Source organism: Salvia splendens, chromosome 21 (genome assembly GCF_004379255.2).
Source record: "Salvia splendens isolate huo1 chromosome 21, SspV2, whole genome shotgun sequence".
NCBI classification, from domain to species: domain Eukaryota; kingdom Viridiplantae; phylum Streptophyta; class Magnoliopsida; order Lamiales; family Lamiaceae; genus Salvia; species Salvia splendens.
In genome coordinates, this window is record NC_056052.1 from 25,668,913 (window position 1) to 25,685,676 (window position 16,764).

At 35.8% G+C, this 16,764-nt stretch overlaps 2 protein-coding genes across 2 annotated transcripts; one reads left to right on the top strand and one right to left on the bottom strand.

Moving 5' to 3' along the window:
- Nucleotides 1-688: 688 nt before the first annotated feature.
- On the top strand, nucleotides 689-14,534 carry LOC121783190 (myosin-15-like). The gene is made up of 39 exons (XM_042181183.1): nucleotides 689-1,048; nucleotides 1,254-1,397; nucleotides 2,103-2,248; nucleotides 2,342-2,498; nucleotides 3,076-3,134; nucleotides 3,934-4,090; nucleotides 4,457-4,606; nucleotides 4,680-4,816; nucleotides 5,134-5,280; nucleotides 5,382-5,483; nucleotides 5,662-5,719; nucleotides 5,823-5,924; nucleotides 6,222-6,259; nucleotides 6,361-6,487; nucleotides 6,590-6,763; nucleotides 6,867-6,998; nucleotides 7,388-7,497; nucleotides 7,773-7,833; nucleotides 7,949-8,126; nucleotides 8,282-8,487; nucleotides 8,929-9,048; nucleotides 9,168-9,266; nucleotides 9,589-9,810; nucleotides 10,198-10,337; nucleotides 10,524-10,635; nucleotides 10,806-10,853; nucleotides 10,928-11,017; nucleotides 11,188-11,358; nucleotides 11,540-11,692; nucleotides 11,937-12,113; nucleotides 12,405-12,542; nucleotides 12,625-12,695; nucleotides 12,774-12,873; nucleotides 12,954-13,010; nucleotides 13,093-13,149; nucleotides 13,258-13,338; nucleotides 13,782-13,867; nucleotides 14,105-14,253; nucleotides 14,329-14,534. The coding sequence occupies exons 1-38, from the start codon at nucleotides 929-931 to the stop codon at nucleotides 14,226-14,228; spliced, it is 4,551 nt and encodes a 1,516-aa protein (XP_042037117.1). The 5' UTR covers nucleotides 689-928; the 3' UTR covers nucleotides 14,229-14,253; nucleotides 14,329-14,534.
- A 71-nt stretch (nucleotides 14,535-14,605) lies between these two features.
- LOC121783191 lies at nucleotides 14,606-16,065 on the bottom strand. Its single transcript, XM_042181184.1, has 2 exons — nucleotides 15,390-16,065; nucleotides 14,606-15,152 (listed from the first exon to the last, which is right to left on the bottom strand). Exons 1-2 carry the CDS (start codon nucleotides 15,686-15,688, stop codon nucleotides 14,747-14,749), a joined length of 705 nt encoding a protein of 234 aa, XP_042037118.1. The 5' UTR covers nucleotides 15,689-16,065; the 3' UTR covers nucleotides 14,606-14,746.
- Between the last annotated feature and the right edge of the window lie 699 nt (nucleotides 16,066-16,764).

The following is a 16,764-nucleotide window of genomic DNA, read 5'->3' on the forward strand; positions in this document are numbered from 1 at the left end:
TGTCGCTTAAGGAATTAAACCAAAAATGCATAACTATTTTCTCTATTTATTTTTTGGTAATTCCTGAAAATTTAATATTCCAATTATTTATATTCCCAAATAAACATTTCCTAAAACTAACCTATGCTTCCTCCATCCAAAGTAAAAATAGTCTCGATAACGCATATTTTAATGCACCATTAGGCGTAACAAAATGAAAAAGAATGTATTTTCGTGAATGAAGAAAGCAATATAGTCATTTAGATCAATTTAACACAAAGTCTTTTTTATCCTTCAAATAAAAGACTACATTAGATATTTTTATTTATTTAATCAAGGGAAATACTAAGAATAGTCCTTTTCCATCATTTAATTTCTGAATAATTAATATCTTAATCCCAAAGCGACAATTTTGTGTGTGTAATTGTTTAAGAAAAAAAACACTAAATAATAAAGTGAGATAACAAATAATTTTTGACTTTGCAGCATAATTATTTTATTATTTATCTCGATATAAATTACATAAATTTATAGTATTCTCTTCAATATAAGAAGCTCAAAATTTGGACTCTTTCAATAGTTCCATTTTTTGAAAAACGTGGCAAAGCAGATTCGACATTTTTTTGGGTGAAAAATTTCAAAAAATTAAAAAATAAAAGAATTGTTTAAACTCCAAGAAATAGTACAGTGAGCATTTATTCATTAAGAAGCCAAAAAAAGAGATAAAACTGTTGCAGTTTTTGATCAATTTTTGAGTTTTTTGACTATGAATTTTCCCATTATCTTCGGGCGGGAAGCTGAAAATTCCTCAAATTCATTTCATGGAAATTAGGGCTCGTGAATTCCTCTAGAGCTCAGCAAGTTCATTTTCTCTCCTGCCATTTCCGTTCACCGACTTTTGGAATTACATGAGAATTGAAGTGAATATAGTCAGAAAAATTGCTGAAAAATGGCTCTCCGGAAGGACTTGAAAGTGTGGGTGGAAGACAGGGATTCGGCCTGGGTTGCGGCGGAGGTTGTTGATTTCGTCGGGAAACAAGTGCAGGTCATAACCGCCACCGGGAAAAAGGTGAATTTTTATACGTATGTTTTAATTTGTTTATTTCGTAACTCATGTTTACCTAATAGTTTGTTGCGGTAATGTCTGCTGTAGAAGTGTATACAAAATATTGTTTTTGTTGTTCAAAATGAAGCTCTTCAGTGCGATTTTTTTTTTGTTAGGAAATTGTTTGATTTTTTTATTTATTGAGCTGGTGGAATTTTGTTTCAAATAGGTTGTGGCGGCGGAGGAGAAGCTGCAGCCACGCGATGGAGAGTCAGAACTGGGTGGAGTGGATGATATGACCAAATTGACTTATTTGAATGAGCCTAGTGTTCTGGATAACCTTCAGAGAAGATATGGTCTTAATGAAATTTATGTAAGTGGCTTAAAATTGAAAGTACTGTTTATATGTGAAGGAGCGTTATCACACATTGGTGTATAATTGGCTATTTAGTAGTCGGCTTGTTATGGAAATTAGTGAAGAGTTGAAAATCAGCAAATGATTACAAGTATAGCCAGACATTCTATAATTTGTTCATATTACGGACTGCTGTTGGATTCATCTTGTTGGAGTTGTTGAACGTGGTTAATATTTGAAAGGGGAGTTTGTACCTGACCGATTCTGCTGATATACTGGTCATGTGCGTAACGAGTTAAGATATTTTTGAGTAAGGAATTTGTAGTGAATTGGAAAGCAAGTCTTCTATGTAGACATATGAACATAGCTAATTTATGGGAGTATAACGGTTCTACGTCATCAATTAATTAAGATATCGTGTATGCAAAAATGATGCATTAAAGGTAAATGGTTGATCATCAAGCAATAGTGTCTTTTGGCTGACTTTTGGAGTTTTTTTTCCTGAATATCAGAATATGTACTACTGACATTGTCAAGTATCAGTAGATCTCTAAATAGATTTGGTTTAAATAGCCATACACCGTGTTAAAGTGACCTTTATATTTGAGTTGGTAAATTTTATTGGAGATGACATTATGGGGTATACAGTTCATACGTTCCTGATATCCCTTTTCAAAACGGATCCTTATACTTCAACTGATATATGCTTTATGCGTCTACTAGACATACACGGGAAGCATATTGATCGCAGTCAACCCATTCACCAAGCTTCCTCATCTATATAATATGTACATGATGGAGCAGTATAAGGGGGCTCCCTTTGGTGAATTGAGCCCCCATGTATTTGCTATCGCTGACGCATCCTACAGGTTGGTCTAGTTATGATTGTCTTGCTGCAATTGGATACAGTCAAGTTTATTTATGCTAAATTGAATTTGAATTGATTTGATCCTTCGGCACAGAGCGATGATGAGTGAGAAACGTAGTCAGTCTATTCTAGTAAGTGGAGAAAGTGGCGCTGGAAAAACTGAGACAACAAAGTTAATAATGAGATATCTCACTTATGTTGGTGGCCGTGCTGTAGAGGATGAAAGAAATGTTGAAAAGCAAGTTCTGGAGGTAAACTGTACTCGGTTTTATTGTACTCCCTCCGTCCCTCTGTAGTAGAGGCGTTTCATTTTGAGCACTTATTTTGAAAAAATGATAATAAATAGTTAAAGTGTAGAGAGAGTAAAATAAGAGAGAGAATAATATAGATAAGAGTCTTCTCTATATTATTCTATCTCTTACGTTACTTTTTCTATACTTTAACTATTTATTATTATTTTTCCAAAACGGGTGCTGAAAATGAAACGCCTCTACTGCAGAGGGACGGAAGGAGTATTACATAGTGTATGTATCATTAGGTGAACATACAAGTGCAAAGCAAAATAAGTATAATGATGTTTAGTAATTTAGCCCATCTTGATGAGAACCTTCTTGAGATGAGATAAAACCTGTATTTTTTCATCTCCCTATTACATGGCTTAAGTTCTAACTAAAATTATTCATGTCTTACTTTTGTGTCTGTTTTTTTTGTTTCTGGTGCTGGAAACTATGTGTAGTCATTACTTCTCCAAAGAAATCCTTATTCCATTTCAATTTCAGTTTATGGAGCAACCTGATGGAATCAATAACCTGTTTTTCTCCATTGTAGTCAAACCCACTTTTGGAGGCATTTGGCAATGCGAGAACCATTAGGAATGATAATTCAAGGTATTGCACTATTTTTTTAAAGTACATTTTATATCTTCAAATGATTCATTGAATATTTCATTTACTGGAATAAGTATTTCTTTGAGTAACATCTGACTTTTCTTGTATAGAATGTGCTATATCCTATATGACAATATGTGATGATTTTCTTTCGATACATGGTTCTCATCTTTTCTGAATCTTCAACCACACTACTTTGTTGAGTATTTTCCTCATCCAGATTGTATTATCTCAGTTTTGAGAGTAGGAAATCTGCCTAGTAGCATGCTTGAATGCAACATCTTATGATTTTTTATCCTGCAAACTAGTGTGTGAGCTTTTGCCTTATGATTTTAAATGGCTCAATGTATGCAATCGCTCTTTTTGGCTTTGAGTTTCCTCTACACTATTTAAAAATTCAATCCAACTAAGATCTTGTGAACGGTTTTAAGTAAGAGAGTTAAGTGCATTCTATATAGTTTCTTGTTAAGCCCTCACGCTATCCTGAAGCCCAGATTTCTTTCACATTATTTAGTATGCTCATGTTGCTTTTGCATAGTGATGCTTTATCTGATATGTATTTAGTATGTGGCTCTGATCCACTGGACCAATTCAGTTAGAAATCTGATTTCAGTCAAAACATGCAGTGATCTAACTCATAACAAATGATATGAAGCTTGACTATTCAGCTGTACTCCACTTTGTTTTTAATTGAAAATTATATCAATGTGGAGTGGAAAGAATTTAGTTTATAAAATGATGTGGCTTGGTACACCTAGCCTTAAATGATTATTGACTGCTTTATCTTCTTGATTTGCAGTCGCTTTGGCAAGTTCGTTGAGATCCAGTTTGATTCAAATGGTAGAATTTCTGGGGCTGCAATCCGAACATATCTCCTGGAGCGGTCTCGTGTTGTTCAAATCACCGACCCTGAGAGAAATTACCACTGTTTCTATCAGTTGTGTGCATCTGGCAGGGTACTCCCCCAAGTTACTTCACATGCACTTTTTCCTTCGAGAAAAAGTATATATTGTTATTCTAACTAGAAGCATCCACTATATGATATGTTCACCTTAATATAAAGCTCGGAGGTAAATTGAGGGAACTGTCCCGAATAGTGTCATGGAAGAAGATGGAAAATCTTCCAGAAGTTTCATACCGAGTACTATTGTTATGCCTTGTCTTGTATTGTGTTGTGTTGTACTTTCTATCTTTGATAAACTTCTGAAGAGACATTTATTCATCTATGCATTACTTACTGCTATTAATAGTCGAAAATAGTATTGGAGTCTTAAATCTCAACCTCCACGTCCCGTGTTTGAGGATGCTATTCTGTTGTTCAGGACACTGAGATGTACAAGCTAGATCATCCTAGCAACTTTCATTATTTGAATCGGAGTAAAGTTTATGAGCTAGATGGGGTAGACAATGCCGAAGAATATGTGAAGACAAGAACAGCAATGGATATTGTGGGGATTAGTGATGATGAACAGGTTTGTTAATTGGAGTTTCTGTTTTTTTTCACACCCTCAATGGTTTTGACGTGTTCTTTATCTGTTTAACCAGGAATCAATATTTCGAACTTTGGCTGGAATTCTACATCTTGGAAATGTAGAGTTTTCTCCTGGAAAAGAGCATGATAGTTCGGTCGTCAAGGATCAGAAGTCCAATTTCCATTTGGAAATGGCTGCTGAGCTCTTTAGGTTTGTCTCTTCCAGCAATTTTTTTGCCTCTATGGATAGCTGATTGATAGTTTCTGTTTTTCCCCATGTTTAGCTTTTGCTAGTTCTCCGGAATCCTGATTCCTCGATCTACTCCACCCTTTTACCTGACAATTTGTTGTGCTTATTATGTAGGCCTTAAGTTCCATATTTGGTCCTCTTAACTTGTTGTACCTTCATTTATTTGTTGAAATTGGCTAATTTGCTTATCAAAAAGTCTCTGCATTTCTTCTAGCTTCAATTTTTTTCTTTAACTCTGACACGATTTTAATCTTTAGTAGACTTTTCTTTTGATTCAGGTGTGATATTAATCTTTTGCTGGCCACACTTACAACACGTTCCATTCAAACTCGTGAGGGGATAATTGTCAAAGCACTGGACTGTAATGCTGCTGTAGCTGGCCGGGATGCATTGGCCAAGACTGTTTATTCTCGGCTATTTGACTGGTCTGGTTTAGTTTTAAGACTTGTTCGAAATGAGCCACCTGGCCCATCTGTTCTTGGTTATAAAACTTGTACTCTTAAGGTAAACTATATCTTTGTTTCAGGCTTGTTGATAAGATCAACAGATCTGTCGGACAAGATCGTGAGTCTAAGTTACAAATTGGAGTCCTGGATATTTATGGATTTGAATGCTTTAAGATAAACAGGTAAAATATTTGGAAGTTGGATCCAAGCCCATCATTATCAAGTAACTGGAAGTCCACTTTTGTCCTTCGTTGGTCTTGGAATTATGTGTACTAGTCGCCCTCTCGATGTGCTGTCATATTCATTGTCTCTATGCGTGCTCTCATAACTTATTGATTAACAATTGTCCCATTTACTCAGCTTTGAACAATTTTGCATCAACTTTGCAAATGAGAAGCTCCAACAGCATTTTAATGAGGTGATTTGAGGTGTTATGGTGCTATTTTAGCAATTACACTTTCTAACTGGAACCTCCTTATTGATCTAGTTTTTTACATTTTTCTGCTGGGGATGTTTTGCAGCATGTGTTTAAGATGGAACAGGAAGAGTATCAGAAGGAACAAATCAATTGGAGCTACATTGAATTTATTGACAATCAAGATGTTCTGGATTTGATAGAGAAGGTATTCTCTGCAATCTTGTATGTGTTGTTAACCTTCTCTGCATTTATGGTATTCGTTAATGTTTTAGAATCCTCATAAAAGGAGATGCAGACTTTTGCAAAATTGTAGACAAATGTTTTTCCATAAAATGAATCATGTTTTGTATCTTGCAATTACCAAATAAGAATCTGACAGGTTATTGAAAAGAACAGTATAGTTTATCTGCCAGCCAAGCAAAATAATTTATTTCTTCTCCTTTTACTCTGAGCATGACCTATCTTACATTTGGTCTAACTGAACGGGAATGTCCTTCTGCAGAAACCAATAGGCATAATTGCTCTTCTTGATGAAGCTTGGTATATTCAAATTTCTCTCTAGTCTTTCATGTCTTATTTTTCTTTGCTTGTTGGTTCTCAGTTCTCACCTTGCCATATTTCATTTGCGCCAATATCTGTAGCATGTTTCCAAAATCAACTCATGAGACATTTTCAAACAAGCTATTCCAGAATTTCCGATCCCACCGACGTCTAGAGAAAGCCAAATTTTCTGAAACAGATTTTACCATCTCTCACTATGCTGGCAAGGTATGTATATTGTGCAAAATGTACCCTTTATTAACAGGTTCATATAGTCTCCTATATATTAACACACATTGTCTATTTGCTTTTTTTGTGTCTCTTCACTAGGTGAACTATCAAACGGAGACATTTATTGACAAAAATCGTGATTATGTTGTGGTCGAACATTGCAATTTATTAGCCTCTTCCAGATGCCCTTTCATAGCTGGTCTCTTTCCACCTTTACCTGAAGAATCTTCTCGATCATCATACAAGTTTTCATCAGTGGCCTCTCGGTTTAAGGTACCGAATCTGTTTACTGACTTACTTGTGAACTCTAGATATGCTTTTTTTTGTTCCAACTGGTTTGTAGTTCTGTCTTACAAATTTACCACTGTGCTTGCAGCAACAACTCCAAGCTCTCATGGAAACACTCAGCTCAACTGAGCCTCACTATATTCGATGTGTGAAGCCTAACTCACTAAATAAGCCTAACAGATTTGAGAACTCGAGCATCTTACACCAGCTGCGCTGTGGGGTCAGTAAAACTTTGACGTGTATCTAACAATTTAATGGACATAGCCTTATTTTATGTTTTTTAAGTGTAAATGTCTCTGGATCTTGAGAAGCTGTTTCTTCTTTGTGGGTTATCAATCATATACTCCAGTCTCCAAATATATATGCTAGAATTTCTTCCAGTGTGAAATTATGAACACCCTGTGGAAAATTTTAGTCATCCTATGATTCTATTTCATGTTCCATTTTCTGCAAACAGACAATTTTATCATGTATTTTCTTTATTGCTATACCAAATGTGTGTGCTAGAATTGCTTCTGGATAACCATGATTGTGAACAATAAGGATAATCCTAGTAGAAGAGGCATTTTCTTTTAGCAAGTCGTAATAAATTCTTCTGATTTTGTGCAGGGTGTATTAGAAGCTGTTCGTATAAGCTTGGCAGGATATCCCACACGCAAGACATATCATGAATTTGTGGACCGATTCGGAATAATTTGCTTAGATATCATGGATATTGGGTAGCATTCTCAGAGTCCTATTCATCTATGTTTACCATTGCAGTATGCGTTTGTCTTAACAAAGATCAAATTCAAGTGTCAGAATTTTGAACAGTGACCATTTGCCTTTTTTGGTCTTTTCATTGTCTTGTTATCTGGCATTGCTCTATGCTTTATCTGGCTATAAAATAGGCTGCTTCTTGGACTATATTCCTTTTGATTTTAACATTTACTTTAAATATATCTTCTGATTATAACATTTACTTTGCATTTTACTTGATTTTTTTTTATTTCAGTTATGATGATAAAACCATTACTGAAAAAATACTTGAGAGACTGGGGCTTGAGAACTATCAGGTTTGTTGTGTTGTGTGAAGTTTCAGCCTGAAATTTTACATTATGCATTTGTAGTTTTCCTAATCTTCTTCTATGTATGTTACAATACTTAACATAGTTTGAATGTGTTTTGCAGTTGGGTAAAAGAAAAGTTTTTCTTAGAGCTGGCCAGATTGCTATACTACATTCACGCCGAGCTGTGGTTTTGGATGCTGCAGTCAAGCGCATTCAGGGTCACCTGCGAACATTTCTTGCTCGCAGGGAGTTTGTTACGAAGCGCGTTGCTGCACTTTCTCTACAAGCATGTTGTAGAGGTATATTCTCATTCTTAGAAAGTAACTCCAATTTACATATTGCATCATCACATTATTTATTCAAGTTGCCAACTATTCTCATTATTATAGTTAATATGCGCTTATTATTTGGGTACCTCTATTTTATCAAGTTGACAATTTTAATTTTGCTGCAGGTCATCTTTCTCGAAATAATTTTGCTGTCATGCGTGATACAGCTGCTGCCATCATAATTCAGAAATACTTTCGATCCTCTTTTTTTAGGCATTCATATATGCAACTTCATTCTGCTTCTATACTCATACAGTCTAGTATCCGTTGTTTCTCAACTCGCCAGAAGTTTTTGTATAGAAAACAAGGCAAGGCTGCCACTGTTATTCAGGTACCTGCTTATTGTTGGGTTTTGTTCCTCTTGTTTTAGTTTTTTTCCTTTGTTGTATCTGATATGCATGGAAAACTTTCTAGTGATCTTTCTGTAAGCTTCAGAAGGGAACTGTGTTTAACTTTTGAATGTCTGCATGTTAGAACTTTTATGTCTTATGTAAGAGAAACACAAATGTCTGCATTTTATCTGTTATTTCAAAAATTAACAAAGTTATTTAATATAGATGATGTTCTTAGAATTTTTAGGGTTATCTTACTCAGAAGAATATTTTCTTGGTGTACTGATCAATATTAAAAGATTTTGTAGATTAGTTAAGACTGAATATGGAGTGTGATTATAATGCTGGATGCTACATTCCTTTTCCCTCGCTCATTTGTATTCTTAGTTGCCTTTCCCTGTTTCTGGTATGGTCTAGCTGACCATTGGCTTCTGTATTAGGCTCATTGGAGGATGTGCAAGATCCGCTCTATCTATCGTAATCGTCAACATAATATCATTGCGATTCAATGTCTTTGGAGGCGAAAGTTGGCAAAAAGAGAACTTCGGAGGCTTAAAAAGGTGAGTTTTTGTTGTTCTGTCTTACAAAGGCAGCATTTTCCATCATTGCTCATAATTTGCAGACGAATATCTATGTATTTCATGCTAATGCATTGAATTATTTTTTATTTTTTATGCAGGAGGCTAATGAGACTGGAGCATTACGTTTAGCAAAAGGCAAGCTAGAAAAGCAGTTGGAGGATCTGACTTGGCGATTGCAACTAGAGAAAAAAATACGGGTATATGTTTACAGAAGGATCAAATTTATGCACCCTTTAAAATATTATTACCTTTTCAGTTTGGTTATTATTATTATTATTATTATATCTGATTTGGAGAACATTATTAAGTGCAGTTTGATACTTTTGTATCTGGTTCCATGTATTTGTATTTTCTATTTTCTATGGTTTTATTGCATACCTGGGTTTCCAAATGGTTAAAGGATTCACTTTCATGCATCTAAGTTCTACATATGTCTGCGTAGTTCCTGTTGTTTTTTGATATGGTCTTCTTGGAATCTGTTCCACCACCACTCTTGTTAACAGCTGATTTGGAGTGCAGGCATCAAGTGAAGATGCGAAATCAGTTGAAATTTCAAAGCTTCAGAAGACTGTTGAGTCCCTCATATTGGAACTAGATGCTGCAAAACTTAGAGCTCTTAATGAATACAATAAGAACATGGTCCTACAGAGACAGATTGACTCCTCAGCTAAAGAAAAATCTGCCTTTGACAGAGAAACAGACTCTTTGAGCAAACTGAAGAATGAAAACTCAGTTTTAAAGGTAATTTTTCGTGAAATATACTTCTTTGAATTTTAAATATCCACCGTATTGCTCTGGCAATTGTATTTGTTCCCTCATAATTTGATTTTGAAGAATTATCCATAAACTAACAGATAAGAACTCAGTCCACTTTCTAGTGGTTAGCACATCTAATGTTTGTGCATGCTTATCGAAAATTGAGTTTTATGCCATGACTCTGGAAAAACTAATCATTCAACGAATAAGTTTCCTGTCTTGGCTGTGATATCCCCTTATTTGCCTCAAATCATAACAAAATCCCCTTTTCTCCCATCTTCTATACTTTCCTGGCACGTAGATGAAGATACTATAAAGTCTAGCTAATGAATTTTTCCTTTAGAACTCATTGACTACTATAATTTGTTCCAGAGTTCCCTTGCTGCATTAGAAGAGAAAAACTCAATGCTGGAGTCTGAACTTGCCCGAACCAAAGAAGAGGCAAATAGTACCATCACGAAGCTGCAGGAAGTTGAAAATACATGTTTACAACTCCAACAAAATCTGCGGAGGTAACCTGAAATGTTTCCCTGCCCGAAATGAATTCTATAGCATGTAATGACACCTTTATTCCCAGAAGAAACCTGCTAACAGAATGACATGAGAATTTTGCAAAAGACTTTTGGCTATAAAAACCATCTGTTATAGTTTTGCCTTCGTTTGCTTGGTTATAAACTTTTCTGATTCTGTTGCATCAGCATGGAAGAAAAGTTATCGAACCTAGAGAATGAGAATCATATCCTGCGCCAGAAGACATTAACCATGACTCCAAGAACCAATCGGGCAGGATTTGTCAAACCTTTTGTTGATGTAAGCAATCTTCAATTCTTCATCAGCCTCATCTACTAACCATTGTAAAATAATTTTTGAGGCTAACAGGCATACATCATTAAAACTAATTAAGCTTCAATATTAGCATCACATTTAAGCAGAGCTGTAGCAATCAAAATGCTCTAATTTACCTTTTCCCTTTGGAACAGAAAATCTCCAGTGCCCTTGCTCTTTCATCCACTGACCAGAAACCTTATGTAAGTTTCTGTCCCGTTTATCATGTGATAAGTAGCTAAATATATTTGCTGAGTCCCTGCTATTTAATTTGCAGGAATCACCCACTCCATCCAAAATTATTGCACCCATCTCCCATGGCTTTTCAGATAGCCGCAGAGCAAAGTCAGGAATCGAAAAGAATCAGGTTTTTCTTCTATGTAACTGTTATTTTACATGACACCGTTTCTACTAATGTGATTTTAATTTGGCCACTGATGATATATATGGCTTACACATGAATGGATCTTTAGCTATTAGGTCTTTTTTTTCATAAAGTTGTTTGTATGTGCCATTTATGCTGTATGATGGTTGCAGGGGAACTTAGATATCATATCACGATGCATTAAAGAAAATGTGGGCTTCAAAGATGGAAAACCAGTAGCTGCTTGTATTATCTACAAATGCCTCCTCCATTGGCATGCCTTCGAATCTGAGAGGACTGCTATTTTTGATTTCATCATTGAGAGCATCAATGACGAATTGAAGGTTACTTTTAACTTGTAAATCTTATTGCATTTGAGTATTTCTTTTCAGCAAGACGATAAAAATTCCTTAGTTTATGTTTGAATGCCATGTGAGAGATGAGTTTGTCTTTAGATATTGCCCATACTAGAACTGGTGATATCGTGATCACATGGGTGATAAAATTATTATCTTATTATTTCAGGAAGGGGATGAGAATGCTGTTTTGCCATACTGGTTATCTAATGCATCTGCCCTTTTATGCCTTCTGCAAAGAAACCTGCGGTCCAATGGGTTCTTGACATCTGGTTCTCAACGTTCTGTGGGGTCAGCAGGGCTTAATGGGAGACTCATGCAAGTAAGTTGGCTGGTGGGCCTCAGTTTTTCTAGGTTTATAGATATGTAGTCTCAGACCGTCCTTAAAACTGGCATCTTCTTATATTTCATTAATTTGCATAGTTTGAAGTATATGCGTAGCATCCAGGATATGCTTTGAACTATAGTTTATGTGGCTCAAATATATTCGATCTGTCTTCTATTATGCAGATATATGTCGTACTTACTTATTTTGAAACTGACAGAGGATTCTTAATTCTTCATAGGGCCCAAGGTCATCTTTCAAATATCTTGCTTTGGATGATGGTTTATCACATATGGAAGCTAAGTATCCTGCTATATTATTTAAACAACAATTGACTGCATGTGTGGAGAAGATATTCGGTTTGATACGTGATAATTTGAAGAAAGAAATATCTCCATTGTTGGGCCAATGCATTCAGGTAGTTGGTCTTTTCTCTCTCTCTCTCTGCACTTAAATCGAAGTTGTAGCATAACAGATTTCACATTTGATGCTTGGTTTCTGGTTCAACTGAGAACGACTATATATCCTTTACTCAAATGGCATCAGACTCAGACCACTTTGACAATTTGGGATTGAAAATGAATTCACCGTTGAAAGTGTTTTGATGTCCAAAAGTTGCTCCACTTACTTTGATGTCATAATTTGGTGCATCAGACTACATTGACTATGGCTTCGTATTTGCATCTTCCATTTGCCATCTTTTAAACAGGCACCAAAAAACCAGCGAGTTCATGGTGGCAAGTCTTCCAGATCACCTGGCAATGCTCCCCAGCAATCACCAAGCAGTGAGTGGGATAGTATCATTACTTTCTTGGATTTGCTGATGAGTCGATTACGTGGAAACTATGTAAGCTGCACTCTAATCCTTGCAACTCCCTTCCTCTCAGTTAACTTATTTGCTTATTGCTAGTAAATTGGTGAACCCCCAGGTTCCATCATTTTTTATCCGGAAGCTCACCACACAGGTTTTCTCCTTCATCAATATACAATTATTCAACAGGTATTTTATCTGATTTTTATGTTTGCCAGTAGAGTTGTTCATTCTATGAGGGTATCATCAATTTTAATTAATTGACAGTTTGCTGCTGCGACGTGAATGCTGCACATTCACAAATGGTGAATATGTCAAATCTGGCCTGGCTGAGTTGGAAAAATGGATAGTCAATGCAACGGAGGAGGTATTCATATCATTTTCTTTGATTGCATCTATAGCAAAAAATGAATTTTACTTCTTATACTAAGCCATTTCAGTATGCAGTTTGCAGGAACTTCTTGGCATGAGTTGAATTACATTAGGCAGGCTGTTGGATTCTTGGTATATATATATATATAGTTCTGCATTTTCTAGCGATGTTGATCCAGAGGATATAGTTACTGATATGTTTTTGATTAAATAGGTAATACACCAGAAGAGGAAGAAATCTTTGGATGAGATAAGACAGGATCTATGTCCGGTAGGGCTTCATTTAAGATGGTTTACGCACTGTTACCTTTTTTCCTAATGTGGTTGACTTCTATGGTCCTTTTCTGACTATATTTCCCTTTTACTTTTTTTTTATCAGAAATTGACAGTGCGGCAAATCTATCGAATAAGCACAATGTACTGGGATGATAAGTATGGGACTCAGAGTGTGTCAAATGAGGCAAGTGCTCTGTATGGAGATACAGATATCCAAATTTACAAACTTATTTTTCTTTCTAGTTTCGAGTTTGGTGTCTATAATGACTTAAATGTTAGAATGAAACCTGGTCTATCATGCTTCATCACAGAATCACTGTTTTGCTTCCGTGGCTTCATTTTTCTCAAGTCATGCTTCCATACCTACATTATCTGAGTCATGCTTTCATGCCCTCTAGTGGGTAATTTTTCAAGAGATGAATGGATGTCCACATTTTACCCCATATTCTTAGACACTTTTAAACTTGAAGTGTCAAGAAGATAGTAGCTCTAAGCAAATCTTCGGTTCTCCACCTTTTCTTTTATAATTTGTTTGCACTGATCGACTCATATATTGATCACATAAGGTCTGAATCGATATAATTAGCTTTGATACTGAACTTTTTCCTTGTGTTTGGCTTTTGGCAGGTGGTATCTCAGATGAGGGAGATAGTAAATAAGGATTCCCAGAATGCAACATCATCAAATTCATTTTTATTGGATGATGACCTGAGGTAAAGAGTGTGTTGAGAATGTGATTTGCATGGCAATCGACCAAAACTTTGAAATATTAGTTAGATCTGTTTCTCGGTTTCATCTAATCCACCTTTTCCTGCTAGCATTCTTCCAATCAGATATTGGGATACTAAAGTACATCTTTTTTTTAATGCCATGACTCCATGAGTGTTTCTCGTGTTTCTCTTTGGATATTTCCTATCTTGTTTATTTCATAAGCATATTCATTCTTGTAGCATTCCATTCTCCACCGAAGATGTATATATGGCGATTCCTGCAATTGAACCTTCCGATATAGAGCCTCCAAAGTTGTTCTCCGAATACCCTTCTGCGCAGCTGCTGCTGCAGGCTGTGAAGTAAAAGGTCCACCACACATTGCATTGCTGTAAGTGCTCGTCTTTTCCTTGCATGGTTGTTTATTAGTCTGTTCCTTGTTGCTGATTCGCTAAACCCACTGCAGTGTGCAAACCTTGGTTTTCGTCTTCCTGTAAACGATGTAGGCTGACCGCTACTGTAGGTTAGGATGTTGGATTTGTTTGTACAAAGGATTTTAGGTAGCAAATTTGCTCGAAAAGCTAGAGCATAATTTTGTCCAAGCTTTGGCCCTTTTTGAGCAATGTACATTATCAATCTTCTTGTTAAATGAAGCATATTGTATTCATCTAATGCCTACTTGCTTTCATATTTTAGTCTACTTGTTTACTGGTTATGGTTTAAGGCAAAGGTTATAATTAGGGTTATAAACAAGTCTCTCTACACTCGATTTCATTTTTATAATGACCATAGTTCCAATTACATTCAAAATTTCGATCCCTCGATGGTTTAACACTACTCTTTCTACAAAAAAAATAAGCATAGTTTCAAGTTAGCTATGGCATCTATCCGGGCGGCTTCAAAGCCATTCCGTTAGAATTCGAGTTTAGGTTAACACCAGCACAATGCTGCAAGTCGGCCAGGGAGAAGGATCTCAATGTTGAGAAATCCTCCGTCCTTGGCGACGAGGAGCCACTTGGAGAGTTGCATTTGCTCTCCGAGTTGCTCATTGCCACGGCCAGAGCCAATGTGGTCTTGCTAGCTACCCTCTTTAATATGCCGGCCCCATTGCCCTTCAGTGGGGAGCCTCGCATCTTCTCCCAGCCGAGGTTGGTGGCCAGCAGGTTTCTCCGTTTCCTTGCGTGTGCGTTCTCTGTTTTCGCAATCTCTTTGATGGAAGTCGACGAAGAAGCATCTCGTAGGCTTGCAAATGACTTCGATTTCCCGTTGTAGAACCTCGAAATTCCCCTCCTGTGTATTATCAGCCACAAGTTCAGTTTAAAAACAACAACAAACGAGATGAACATAACTAGAAGAGTCACTCATATACTACAAGTAGATATATAGGAGAATTCAATGATCAAAACCAACAAGAACAACTATGATCATAAAACAGAGCCATCCATCACCAAAAAATGATAAAAAAAAATCACATATACTACTATTTTGGATCAAAATATCAAAACAAAAATAAATAAAAAAATCAACCTTATTGGCAAAACTTCCTCCAAAGCTTCCATGGCATCCAATGGCCCTTTATATGAGCTCTGAACCTCTTCACCATCACCAGATTTCTCCATTGAATTCTCAGAAAGATCACTGTTTTTCCCTATAGAAGATGATGATTCATCAGAGAAACTAACAATCTTGCAAGAATTCTTCACCAACCCAACTTTCCCACCTTCTCTCCCCTCTCCCTCTCTAACATCCTTAAACATAACCTTTTTCCCCACAAACAACCTCTGATCTCCACCAAAAATCCCATCTTCAATCACTCTTGTAGGCATTTTGCTCACTACCACCAAAAAACCCAATTGAAAAATTTCAAGAAAAGGTGATGATCATGAAAAAGATCAGATTTTGGGAAGAGGAGGGTGTCTGCTAAAAACAGAGCCCAGACCCATATCTTCAATATCACAAATGGGGATCTCAGCAGAATTGAAGAAGAATATACTGTGTGAGAAAAATCTCCTTACAGCAAAGTAAGGATCACTACAAAAAGAGAATAAAATACTCACAAACTGAATGTTTTTTATTCAACTTCAGTATTTATAATCTTGGATCTTAACGAGAAAGAGAGACAAGTTTGAACAAAAAAAAGGGATTATGAGTGTTGAATATTCTTTGTTGGAGTGGTGGATGGTTTGGTCTTATCCTGAAATCCTCCTCCACTGGTAATTCTATTTTAGAGGGAGAAGAAAATAGAATTTTGAATATGCCAAAATAGAAAGAAAAAAAGTCCAATTAACAATGTTTGTTAAAGATAAAAATAGGCTTTGTACATAAATTGATTAATCACTATTAATGGAGATAAGTCAGGAATCTATTTTTAGGTTTTATACATAGATGTTTCATTATTGTGATAATGCACAATGACACAATTAAGGACTGAAATAAAAAAAAATAGAATTTAGATAATGAAATTTGGAAGTTGTATATTAAAGTGGATAATTAAGTACACTATCCAAGGCTATCCACATTGCCTCCCATGGGTAAAATGCATTAAATGCTATTCACTAAAACACCAATAACGTAATTATTAATAAACACACTATTCTAATAATGCATCTGATTTGGATAATTATAAAAAAAGCAATAAATTACACCGACCATTTGACTAGTCTGCTTAACTTTGGCTCTTTACAGTGTCCACTGTAGGTGGACACGCCCCAATAGTCCCACCATCTTTTTTATCCATAACCCCAGTTTATTTATCTGCGTCCACAAAAAAGATTGTTCGCAGCTATAAGGTGGACACTTTCAATAGCCCCAAAATTTTTACCCACTTATCATTTTATTTTTTTTCATCTATATTAAATCAATTAAAATTGTCGGAATGTAAATAATTAGAAAACGAGGTAAT